At 54.4% G+C, this 12,184-nt stretch overlaps 1 protein-coding gene across 16 annotated transcripts in view; it reads right to left on the bottom strand.

Moving 5' to 3' along the window:
- The window catches only part of MACF1 (microtubule actin crosslinking factor 1), a 135,892-nt gene that overhangs the window by 52,637 nt on the left and 71,071 nt on the right, over positions 1–12,184 (bottom strand). For all 16 annotated transcript variants that reach the window (XM_053998724.1, XM_053998731.1, XM_053998730.1 and 13 more), the window contains 13 exons: positions 11,087–11,602; positions 10,603–10,779; positions 10,010–10,133; positions 9,494–9,702; positions 8,633–8,950; positions 7,712–7,878; positions 6,576–6,732; positions 5,758–5,875; positions 4,443–4,505; positions 3,486–3,727; positions 2,634–2,763; positions 1,642–1,841; positions 467–962 (listed from right to left, as the gene is read on the bottom strand). In XM_053998724.1, coding sequence (XP_053854699.1) covers positions 467–962; positions 1,642–1,841; positions 2,634–2,763; positions 3,486–3,727; positions 4,443–4,505; positions 5,758–5,875; positions 6,576–6,732; positions 7,712–7,878; positions 8,633–8,950; positions 9,494–9,702; positions 10,010–10,133; positions 10,603–10,779; positions 11,087–11,602 — 2,917 coding nt within the window. The remainder of the gene's footprint in view (positions 1–466; positions 963–1,641; positions 1,842–2,633; positions 2,764–3,485; positions 3,728–4,442; positions 4,506–5,757; positions 5,876–6,575; positions 6,733–7,711; positions 7,879–8,632; positions 8,951–9,493; positions 9,703–10,009; positions 10,134–10,602; positions 10,780–11,086; positions 11,603–12,184) is intronic.

Genomic DNA, 12,184 nt, shown 5'->3' with positions numbered 1-12,184 from the left:
TTTTGATTAACAGGAAGGAGCTTTCCATTGCATCACCAGCCCTTTTTGCTCATTGATTCATAAATTTTTTAAGTAGTAAGAGGCAGCGGTAATGCAGAAGTCTCAGCTCTCCTGACCAGTCTCTAAATGTAACCTCTCAGAAACCAGAAGATGCATCCCAAGATCAGAGGGTGGCCACTGAATTTAGGAACCTGGTTTGTTTCCCAAGCACATGCCACCCTGCTTGGTGAAGAGTCACATCAGTGGGGCTAAACACCTCTGCTCCCTCTGCAGGCTCAGGTATTTCTGGTGTGGGAACTCTCCCATGCTTGGTGCCACATAAAACAACCAAGAAGAACCCTAAAAAGTGATAAATGGTGCTTCCCCTATTATTTTCATAAACCCAGTGGTGGGAGAGCCCTTTAGCAAAGAGCAGGGTTGCAGCTTGACATCCTAACATCTTAAGCAAGTCCTCCCTCTATCTCACCTGCCAGATCCTCCAGCCCTTTGAGGGGAAGCGCCACTGTCTCCAGACGTTTCCTCAACTCATCTTTGAGGTACTGCTCCCCAATCAGGATGGAGAGGTCATCACAGAGGGTCTGAGCCTCTGAGATCTCCTCTTCCAGCTGCTCCAGGTCCGAGCGGATCTCGCTGGTCTCCTCCAGCTGCTGTTTGACAGCATCAGGCTGGGTGCTGATGGCAGACTGGCTGCTCAGGCGCTGCCCAACAGCCTTCACCTTCTCTGAGAGGCCCTGGAGAAGCTCCTGGTACTGGGTGCTCTTTACTATGGCTTGGTCGATCTGGCTGGAGCGGGAGTTGAGGCGCTCGGTGAGCTCGGACCATTTCTGGTTGACCCCTTGGAGCTCATCCCGCACCTGGCTGGTGGATGGGGAAACATCTCCAGGGCCAGTCAGGATGCTCTGAGCTGCCTGGTTGAGCTGCTCGTGCTGTTGTCGGCGAGCTTCGAATTCCTTCAGCATAAACTGGAACAGAAATAACATAAAAATGTTTGCATAAAGCTGACAGCTCCGAGTACACACAGTCAAAACAAACCAGACCTCCAGGGGCTTTATCCAGCCCATGGAATCGACAGGAATAGGCCCTGGGGTGGGACAGCAGTTGGGCTGGGTAGCCCAGGATCTACTGTGACCTTGGAAGTTAAAAAATTGGGAGGGGGTCTGTGACCCCAGGACTTTGCTCTCTCTCTTATTTGTCTTATAATGTAGCATAAACCACTGAGATGAGATGAAAATCCAATTATCTGCACTGGGGCTTTTTTGCTCCATGATGTGGCTGGTTACAGCCATGTTAGGATTTGGAAGCAGAAGGAATGGAAGGTCAGGCTGGCAGGCAGAGGGGCAGCATTAGCAAGTCCTGCAGAGCATCAGCACAGGCCTTGTTTAAAGCAATTTCACTCTCCAAGAGGGGCCAAGTGATTCACTGCTGAGTCAGCCCAGTGCAGGAAGGGAGCTCAGCACTGCACCCTTTTCAAGTTCCTCACAGCGGTTTGGGCTCAGCGGGGTTTGGAGGACTTGCAAGAGGAGCCATGAGGTCTCTGAACACTCACTGCACGCCAGAGCGCTCACAAGACAAGCACAACCTTCCTGGGCGGGACACTCTGCTCCATCCTGCGCCCACCACGAAGGCACAAACCCCTCTCACCTGCACCTGCTGCTTCTGAGCGTTCAGCATGTTGGGGTCGATGGAGAGGGGGCCCAGCACACTCATCATCAGCTCCTTCTCCATCAGCCAGGGCCGCAGCTGGGCCTCAGTGGCCTGGAACGTGGCCAGCTGGGTCGCTGACTCCTCCAGCTTCTGCTGCCGCGCGGCCGTGGCCTGGCTGGCCCTCTCCCACCTGCAATCTGAAGCACCACCTCTGTTGGCCGTGGTCAAGCTCCTGGCCAGCCCACCCCTCCATCACCAAGGTTGTTTTCCCCTCCCCGTGGTTTTCCCGATGGGAAATCTCTGGTTTTCAATAAAACTAGCATGGCTCAATCCACTCTCCATCTAAGAAGCCATCACCCAAATCTAGAGGCCACATGGTCTGGAAGCTCCTAGGAGAAAACCCTGCAAGCAGGATTTCTGTGCTCTAGTCACTGCTGCCATCACCTTGGGTGAGCCATCTCACATCCCTGGCCTGATAAATGAGGGTACTCTCAGGAGTGCCCATCCTCACACAGCACACTCAGATCTCCTGGGATGGAGTCAACACATTCCTGCTACTTCAAAGAAGGGAATCTCTGGGCTTCTTTCTGAACACACAGCCTTGTTTAGTCAACACCTAATTACCTAGGGTAGCCTCACTAATGACTAGAATTTTACATCAAGCAGTGAAGCTTTTAATCAAAACAATCAACCTGTGCCACTAACACATTTCCCCCCCGCGCCTTTTTCTTTTTTTTTTTTTTTAAGAAGCAATTTAAGGAGGCAATCCTTTAAAATCCACATCCATCACAGAGATTTCATTAATCACGACAGTGCTCATCTCAGGAACACCTTCCACACCAGACAGCTCAGAGATAGGTTTGCTATTTACTGAATTTTAATTAGAAGTGACTCTGCTCTAGCGTGACTTTGGGATCGCCCCACACTCCTGAACCACGTCTAACGTGATGTTTGGAGACAGAAGCCTCATTAATGCTTCAGGCACTTACTCAGTTCTTCCTGCATCTTCTTCCAGTTCGCTGCTTCTGGGGAATCTGGATATTTCTCCAGCAAGCCAGAAAGTGCTTCCTTTACCTTCTGGATCTTCCCAGAATTCTGTTCCAATTCAGCCAGAAATGCCTGGAAAATAATGATTTGATTCCTCACACACAGGGCAGGAGTATGAATGAGTAGGAATGAAGCAGCACCTACAAGCTGGAGCTGGATAATTTCTGTTCTTTGCTCTTTAGTTAAATCAATTTTTTTAGCATTGTTGTGAGCTAACTTGGCCACAAGGGCAGGGAAATGCTGGGAATTGCTTCCCAGGAGAAGCTGGAGTGACCCAGCAGCAAGAGCTCCAAATAATCTCTTTTTCCCTCAGCCTGACATCAACAGGTCTAAAAGCAAAGGGGAACTTTGGGCTGCTGCTCCATGAATCTGCCTGGAATTCACAGAATTCCCAGAATGACCAGGCTGGAAGAGACCTTCAAGACCATCGAGTCCAATCCAGCCCCAACACCTCACCTAAACCCTGGTACCAAGTGCCACATCCAGTCTTTTTTAAAACACACCCAGGGATGGTGACTCCACCACCTCCCTGGGCAGGCCATTCCAGAACTTTATCGCTCTTCCCATAAAAAACTTTTCCCTAATATCCAACCCGTTATTTCCCTTGGCGCAGCTCAAGCCTGTGCCTGGGAATGCCCTTCTTTAACTCAGGGCAAACCCTTGTGGCTAATTCTGTGTGACAAAGCCCATCCCTGGGATCCTTTGGGAGATGCATGGCGGAAGGGTGGAACTGGACGACCTTTAAGGGCCATTTTGTGACCCCATGATCCCAGAAAGCCGGGAAGAGCAGTCACCTTGTTGTGCTCAGCCTGGGCTCTCATCGTCTCCGTCTTGGTGGGCGAGGAGGAGGCGTCCAGCTCGGACAGCATCCGTTCCTTGGACTCCAGCCACTTGAGCATGGAGCTGGCCTCCTCCTGCACCTCCTGCATCCTGTCCAGCATGGCCGAGAGCTGCTGCTGGCGCTCCCGCAGCGCCGCGCCCAGCGCCTGGTACCGCCGGCTCACGTCCGACACGTCGCACTGGATCTCCGTCAGATCTGCCCCCAAAAAAAAAACCCAGCCCGGGGTCAGCACCACGTTCTGCACCTCAGACTATCAGGTTCTCAGCCAGCCACAGACAGCTGAGATGAGGAGCAAGAGGCCACGCTCTGTCCGCCCGCCCGCGGAGCGACAACGCATCGTCCTCGCCTCTCCTGCCACAGGGGATTTTCCTCTTGTCCCCTCTATGCCCTTTGACAGTTTACAAACAAAGCTCTCTGTTGGTGAGCTTGATGCAAACTGAGCCCCCTTTTCATAAAGCCACTGCTAATGCAAGGTTAAATAATTTGGCACCAAGATGTGAAGCCATTTTTATGCACCTATTATCTCGTTGAACCGGCAAACTAACAGCAGATAACGGGCAATAATTAAAATTGCTCTTCAAACTGGAGGGTTGGACGCCGTTATAATCCCACAGAACCAATAAATTTAATTGCAGGCCTTAAAATGATCTCCCATTTATCAGCTCCTAACACTACCTGATGAGGTGTCAGGGTGCTGTCACTCTCCAGGGCTGCCCCTCTCCGTCCTTCAGCCCGACCTCCACCCTCCATCACAGCAGCTGAGAATTCCCAACCCATTGCCAAGCTCATTTCCCTTCTGCTGGGATGCTGATGGTGTCACACTGAGGTTTGTATTCCCAGGGAATGGAAATGCATGGACAAAAAAGGGACAGGGGGACGGCTCAGCGGTGTTGACAGCGAGCTCTCTCACCTTTGCACGTGTGGTATCCGTTCACGCTGCCTCCTGAGCCTCCTGGAGTGGGCAGAGTGGCACCTGGGCAGAGGGGACAGGGACAAGAGGGACAAGAGGGACAAGACAGAAGTGTTAGGGATGCAGACAGCGAGTGATGAATGGCTGCTGCTTGACAGGGACCACCAAGCACTGCCATGGCATCTCCACCGCCCATCTGCCCAGCACTGGGCATTAATTTCATTTGGACTCCCTTTATCTCTCCTCCTCCTGCTCCCCTCACTTTCCTGGAGCAGTTCCTGCCTTTCTGGAGCTTCTGAAGCTTCTGGAGCAGCTCTCCCAGCATCCCAACATCACCCAGAGAGCAGGGATAACATGCCTCCTACATGGGCTGCAATACTGGGGACCACAGACCTGGGAAGCTGCTACCCTGAGCATGATTTTGTGACTTATACCCAATAAAACTGCTGAATGCCTTCCCTGCAGGGATTAATTCCCCCATATCGTCCTTTTTTTATGGGATGAAACTATTCAAACCAGCCCTGTGTTCATGCTGTCTTTGCCCAGAGATGCAGGATGCACCAGTGTCCCTTCTCTGGACACCAGATGTCACAACCAAGGGGAAATTCACATTTTCAGGCAAGTCTCCCTTTTCTAACCACATATTTTAAAGCTTTCATGGACATAAGGGGCTGCACCTTTTGTCACCCACAAGCCTCTCCTCACTTCTGCTGATGGTTTCCCAAAGAACTGCTCATGAACTTAATCCTAACAAACAAATCCAGACCGTAAATTCCCATAAATTCCCATCAGTGATGAGAGTCCAGGGACTTGCTCTCACAAGCTGGAAGACATCTTTGAGCTGCTTTCCAAACGAACCAGACATAATCTCATTGCTTCACAGACTTGAAGCCAAAAGGGAGACCAGTAAATCACATGTGACTATCGCAGCCCCAAATGGCATCCAGATATGAAACCCAAACGTTGGAGGTTGATTAAAACACTCCAGCCCTCAGGAGGCTGAAGAACATCACCAGGAGAGAGCACAAGCCACTTCCATGAGCTCCCAAGCTCTACCAGAGAGTGATATGTGTCCCCACGGCAAACACAGGGCTCGTTAGGCCACAATTAATTAAGCCAAGTCAGGATGATGCATTAAAGCAATGAGTGCCAGTGACTCAACCACTGGGCTGAGCCCCACGATACTCAGATCACCACAGGCCCTCTGAATTTGCTTAAAAGGGGGAAATAACCCGATTTTTTTGCTGAAGGCAGGCTCAGAGAAGATGCAGTGGTGACAGCAGAGTTGTCCTCAGGAGTGCTGGCCACAACTCACCTGCCTTGGGCGGGGTGTTGGGGGCTGTAATCTCCACGATCAGGTTCTCCAGGAGGGTTCCTCTGCGGCCAATCTCCTCCACCTGGGGCCCCTTCCCCTTCCATTCCTCCAGGAGATCCTGCCCAAAAGCAAAGTTTGGGATTGGAGGCCAGGCTTGCCCGGCCACAGCCCTTCCTTCCTCGCCTGTCCCCTCTGTGGTGACACGGTGACACCAGGACACAGCACCCAGGGAACCAGCTCATGGCTGCACCCGGGGAAGTGGGTGTGACACATCTATTTTTGCCAGGGAGGGGGAATCAAACAGCAGAAAAAAGCTCTTCCCAACTAATGGGTCTGTTGAAGGAAACCTTCTCCCTCCCACCATTCCGGGGACATCCCTCCTCCCCCTCCCTGCAGAGCCCAGCCTGGCTGAGCCCAGTCCTGGGTGCCGTGGGGTGTGAGGGCTGTGGGTGACTCAGCAGAGCTGCTCTGCCTCTGAGTCAAAGCCCTGCACATCCCGATTTGTCACATCCCTCTGCTGGAGCACAGCGGGGGCTCGGTGACAGGAGGCCACCTTCCACACCTACCATGGGAAACATTCACAAAAAAACCCAGCGTGCTCGCATCTCCCACCCCCAAATCCCAACCAGAGCAGGCACAGGGAGTGACAGGAAACAAGGCAGTGCCCAAGGAAGCTCTCACACTGCTCCCTGCTCTGCAAGCCACTGGATGCACGCTGAGACCGTAAACCACCTCCCAGGCCTCTGCTTCCTGGGATTTGTTTCACATTCCAGCATTTCAACGCTTTCCCAGTTTGGTTCCAGCTTCCCTTGGCCCACCTGGATCTGCTGCCTGTGCTGCTGCAGCTCCTGGGTGCCCAGGGAGGTCTCGGCAGGTGGAATTTTGCCTTCGCTCTCCCTCAGCCACTTCCTCACGGCGCCAACCAGATCCCGAAACTCATCCAGTTGCTCCTGGCAGGATGATGCATCCTTTTCTCTGGGAGTAAAGAGGTTTTGGAGAGTCAGAGCTCGTGCTCTGCCTTGCAATTACCCCCTCCTGAATGCAGCACGGTTGTGTCTCTAGGAGCCCTTTTTTAAATTATTATTATTATTAGATGTTGCCTGGGAACAGCACAAAACGAGGTGCAAGCAGTGTCAGTCCCTCACTGCTGCTGACCCCCTCAAATCCTGGCTGGTGGCACTTTGGGGCACTCCAGTGGTGGCCAACAGCCACGGGACCACCACTGCCAACCTGCCCAGGCTCTTTGTCCTGGGAAAAGCGACGCTTTTGGGAAGACAGGGCTCATTCATGCCGTGTCCCCCCAGGCACCTGCACCCTGGGGGAGCCCAGGCTGTGCTGCCCCTCCTCCCTGGCCACAGCTCCATCCATTCAGCCCATCCTGGAGGAACAAGGCAGCCCCTGGATGGGAGTCACGGGCCCCTCTGGCTCGTCCTTGCTGGCCACAGCTGCGAGCAGCCTGCACAGCCCTGAATTACTGGGGGTTATTGGGAGTTTCATGTGCTTTTCCCCACCACCTTCCCTGCATTCCGCAGGGATTTTGGAGACGCAGCCAGACAGGGGTGGCTCCCGGGGATGCTGTTGCTCTGACCCTGCTCAAGCTCCCTTTCATCCCCATTTCAGGGCACTCCAGGAACAGGCTGCTCTGCTGTCACCTCGCTTCCCCATCCTCCCAGCACCCAGCAGGCTGCTCTGGGATGGAGCTGTGGCACCCACATGCCGGGAGCTGGGAAATGCAGAGCTCCTGCTCCTGCTGCAGCACCAGGAATTTTTCACAACGCCCCCAGCCAAGGCTTTTTTTAAAGCGTCAGCTGGAGCAGAGCTGCCTCAGGATCCTGGCGTGGGAGGAGGGTGGCAGGAAGAGCTGGCTCATGCCCCCCCTCCTTGGAAAGGAGATCTCCACAGGGTCTTGCTGGGACCATGAAGCCACCCCCAAGCTCCCCTCGGTGGGACTCACCTGTCTTTTGCCACCTTTTGTAGCTGCAGGAAATCTTTCTTCAGGCTCTGCAGCTTCTCCTGCTGCTGGAAGGCGCTGGGGGCGAAGCCACAGGAGCTCAGCTCCTCAGCCAGGTGCTCCAGGGTGGCCAGGTCCTCCTGGTGCTGCCTCATCTCCGAATTCAGCTCCTGCCAAGAGCAAAGCGTGATGCTGACCACGTTCCCCAGCAGCAGAGGGGATGAACTGGGCAGTCCCACACCCTGCTGAGATGGACAGACCCTCTGTGGGCAGTGCCATGCGTGGCACCAGTGCCAAATGTTGGGCACAGCTCACTGCCACCTGCTCCTCCAGCTCAGCAAATACTTTGAGCAGCTGCAGGGGCAAATCCCACTTTCCCCAGTGCTGGTGACTGGCATGGGATGGGGAGGCCTAGACCAAGCCAAATCAGCCCCTGCCACAGCACAGGTGTCTGGTTTCATGTCATCTTCCAGCATTTCTGAGGCTGTGGATGAACCACCCCCTGTAGCAGAACACTTTTGGGAAGCCAGAGGGAGGAATCCTGCACAGCCACCATGGCCCACAGCACCCCTGAAAGTGTCCAAGACAACCCTAAACAACCTGGCCTAGTGGAAACTGTCCCTGTCCCTGAGAGGGAAATTGGAATGAGATGATCTTTAAGGTCCCTTCCAACCCAAACCATTCCAGGATTCTCTGGCTCTAAGACCTGCAAGGTCTCTGTCACATCCTGCACTGCCCTCACTGCCAGCACAGGGGTATTTTGCTGTATTAACCCCACGGAGTCTTTGAGTGGTAAAATCCTGCTACATTTGGACTGGATCCTAAAAGATCCCATCTGAAAACCAGCCTGGCTCCTGGGAGATGCCAGCCTGGACCTTCCTCAGACACTTGGTGCAGGTAGAACTCCTGCCCCCAGGGCCTCACCTGGATGTGCTGGGAGAAGTGAGCGATGTCGCGGTCGGGCTGATTCCCGGACGCCAACATCCGCGTCCTGCTCTCCATGAACTGCTGCAGCTTCTCCCACAGCTGCTCGTACTGCTCCACCTTGGGGAGGAGGCCCTTGAGGGCGTCCTCCCGCTCCTGCTGCTGCTGGCACAGCCTCCCAAAGTGCTCTGTCACCTGGGCCAGCTTGTCCTGCAGGGCAGAGGCCGCGGGGCTGTCGGCGGCCTCTGTGAACCGTGTCACCATCTCCCGGGTGGCTTCCAGGCAGCTCCTCTGCCTGGCAATGTCCTGCTTCAGCTTCTGTGGGGAGCACAGGAGGAGAGGGAGGGTTTTTTAAGGAAGTTTCATGAGCAGAACTAACTGGGCTGCCCTCATGAGCAGCAGCAGGTGCTTTGACACAACCAGAGTTGGGGAAAAAAATAGTTTTATATCCCAGTTTTCCTTTCTTTTCTGACCTGCCCACCATGCTCCGTTTTTCCCTGTGTCTGAAATCTTGTTAGCAAAGAAAAAAGGAGATTTTCAACAAGTCTGCGACCTTGCACAGTCTGCCCACAGATGCTGGAGCTGCCCCATCCTTGGAAATGTCCAAGGCCAGATTGCACAGGGCCCTGAGCGACCTGGTCCAGTGGAAGGTGTCCCTGCCCACGGCAGGGTGTTGGAATTGGATGGTCTTTAAGGTTCCCTCCCACCCAAACCATTCAGGGATTCTATGAAAATAAGAACATTCTGCTCATATTCCTTTTTAGGGGTGTTTTTTGGTGCTTTCAGCACTCAGTAGTTACCCCTGCACGGTGCAGGTGCTGCTCTGGGGTGTTTGGGGTGAGGGAGCCGGGCCAGCCTTACCACACTCGTGGCAAGCGAGTCCTGGATGGAGGCAGAGGAGAGCACAGCTGGCTGGTCCTTCTCCAGGTTCTTCTCAATCTCAGCCACCGACTGCAGGAGGCTCTCCAGGCTCTCCTGGACGCTCTGGGACTGGGCAATGGATTTCTGCAGCAGGTCCGAGCGCTCGGACATCTGCTGGGAGAGGCTCTGGAAGCGGCTCACGATGGCATCTGCAGGGTTCAGCGCAGAGGACGCTCAGTGGCACAGAGCTCCAAGTGCTCAGAGAGCAGCCAGGGTCGCCTTTGGCTCCCCCAAAACTCTCAGTGATGACAAATCCCTGTCCCCAAACTCAGCAGCGAGACGGGGGATGCAACACAAGTGGCCACATCCCTCCCCCAACATGCAAACACAAACCCTGAGGATGCACTGCCATGTGATTACCCCCAAATTCCCCAAAAAAGTGATTTGTCTCTGTCCTCTCTGGCTTGTTCCCATTCTCTCCAACCCTTCAACACTGGCAGCTGCTTTGCTCTGTACCTGTTGTTTCCTGAATGTGGCTGTGGTCTGGGGCTGGCTCCCCTTGGATGTCCAGCAGGCTCCGAGATGCTTTCTGGAGCTTCTCCACTGGCACCTGGTGCTCAGCCAGGTCTCCCTGCAGTTGCTGTTTTCACACAAGACAAGACAAAATCAGAGATGGGTCCCAGGCAGGATTGCCACACTCATTGAGCTCAGGGCTCCTTTTACACCCCCTGAGGGATCCTCTGCACTTCATCACTAAATCGTTAAGGAATTATGGAAAAATCTACCCCCACACTGCAGGCAGAGCTGGATCAGAGGGTTTGGGCTGTGCCAGTGCTCTGGCACCCTCATGGGGGAGCAATGTCCCCCTCTGTGTCCCTCTGGGGTGTCTGTGCCTGCAGCCCCTGCTCCTTACCCTATGCACCTCTCCCAGAAGTTTGACCCCACCTGACCTGCAGCACCAGAACCTGCTGCATCTGCAGGTTCATCTTTGCCCTCAACCAGCAAAAAAAACCACCAACAGGTCAAGTCTCCTCCCTGCTGCTGACTGCTCAGAGCAGCCAAAGTCCCATCCAGGCTCCAGCACTTCCCAGGAAATCCCCCAAGTGTACCTTGGTGCTGGCAAGCTGCTTCTGCAGCACGGCCAGGTCTGACGAAACCGTCTCTGAGAGCAGCTTCCCAAGGGCAGCTTCACTCTCCTGCAGCCACGTCCTGAGAGACTCTGCCACCTCCTGGAACTGCTGGTAGTGATCCAGCAAGGTGTTCAGGTGGGAGCCCAGCTTGGAGCACTGCAAGGGAGCAACGAGAGGTGACAGGGATGCACACAAGCACTGAGCAGCCCGTGGGAAAAGGCACAGGAATCAGCAAGAAAGAAAAAGCAATTAAAAAAAAAAAAAATCAATCTTGCCGCAGGTTAAATTAATTACCAGGGGTAACATGCAGACCAACAGCAAGACAAGGGTGTTGCCCAAGCCCTGAAGAAGACAATCCTTGTCCTACAATCTATTAATGTCCTGGCAGCTGGGACAAATGTCCCTCCCCAAATATCCCCTGCACAGGAGGAAAAGAGGACGCAGCTCACAGCCCGTGCCATACCTTGGAGTGCAGCGTGGTGTATCTCTGCGTGGCATCCTCCAGCTTGCTCTTGACCACACTCCTGGACATCAGCAGCTGGGATTCAGCATCCCCATCATCCCCATCCAGAAACTTCTCCCCCGACATGGTGACGAAGCGCAGATCACCCTTGTGGGAGATGACATCCTCCGAGAAGCTCCCCTGGCGCCGCAGCAGCTGCCTGAGGGAGGCAGGGTCACCGTCCCCCTTGCACATCCCCTGCAGCTCCTGCTCCGCCTGCTCCAGCCAGGCCTCGAACTCGCCGTGGTCCCGCAGGAACTTCTGGAGCTCCTCCCGCAGGAGCTGCGCCCGCTTCAGCCGCGCCTCCGCGCGCGCCAGCGACGCCGGGTACCGCTCCCTGAGCTGCGCCAGCTGCGCCTGCAGCCGCTCCCGCTCCTCCCCGGCCAGGCCGGGCCCCTGCTTCTCCAGGAAAGCCTGTGCTGCCTGCGTGGCCAGGATGACATCCTGCTGCTGGGACAGCAGCTCCTGGTGCTGCGCCTGAAAGGGACAAAGTGAGGCTCAGCACTGTGGCAGCAGCTCTCCGGCCACGGGGAGCAGGCACAGACTTTCCCAGGTGTTTTTTCCCGGCGGGAAGATCGGAGAAAAGAATCAGAAGCAATTCTTATCTCCACTTGTTGCACCTGCTGTTGTGCACATGTGGAATGTGCCGTGGAGATTTGTGTACCAAAGGGTGATTTCTTAATTGGACACTGGATGGTGTTGGGATGGATGGACCAATTAGGTCAAAGCTGGATGGGGCTGGCTGGAAGGGTTACTGAGTTTCTTAATTAGTATAGTATAATATAGAATAAGATGATATAATAAAGCAATTGATCAGCTTTCTGCAGTCATGGAGTCAGTGGTAATTATTCCCCGGCTGGGGGCCTGTGGTGACACGGCACAGCCCGCCCGAGCCTCTGCGTCCCCCAGCAGCTGTGGCTGGCCCATCCCTGGAAGGGCTCAAGGCCAGAGTGGAGCAGCCTGGTCTAGTGGAAGGTGGGAGTGGAACAGGATGATCCTTAAGGTCCCTTCCAAACCAATTATTTTCATGATTCCATGAAAAAGCACCAGCAGGGTGGG

This window comes from Vidua macroura, chromosome 25 (assembly GCF_024509145.1).
Source record: "Vidua macroura isolate BioBank_ID:100142 chromosome 25, ASM2450914v1, whole genome shotgun sequence".
NCBI lineage: Eukaryota > Metazoa > Chordata > Aves > Passeriformes > Viduidae > Vidua > Vidua macroura.
The sequence above is the reverse complement of the archived record's forward strand: the minus strand, read 5'-3'. Positions and strand labels throughout refer to the sequence as shown.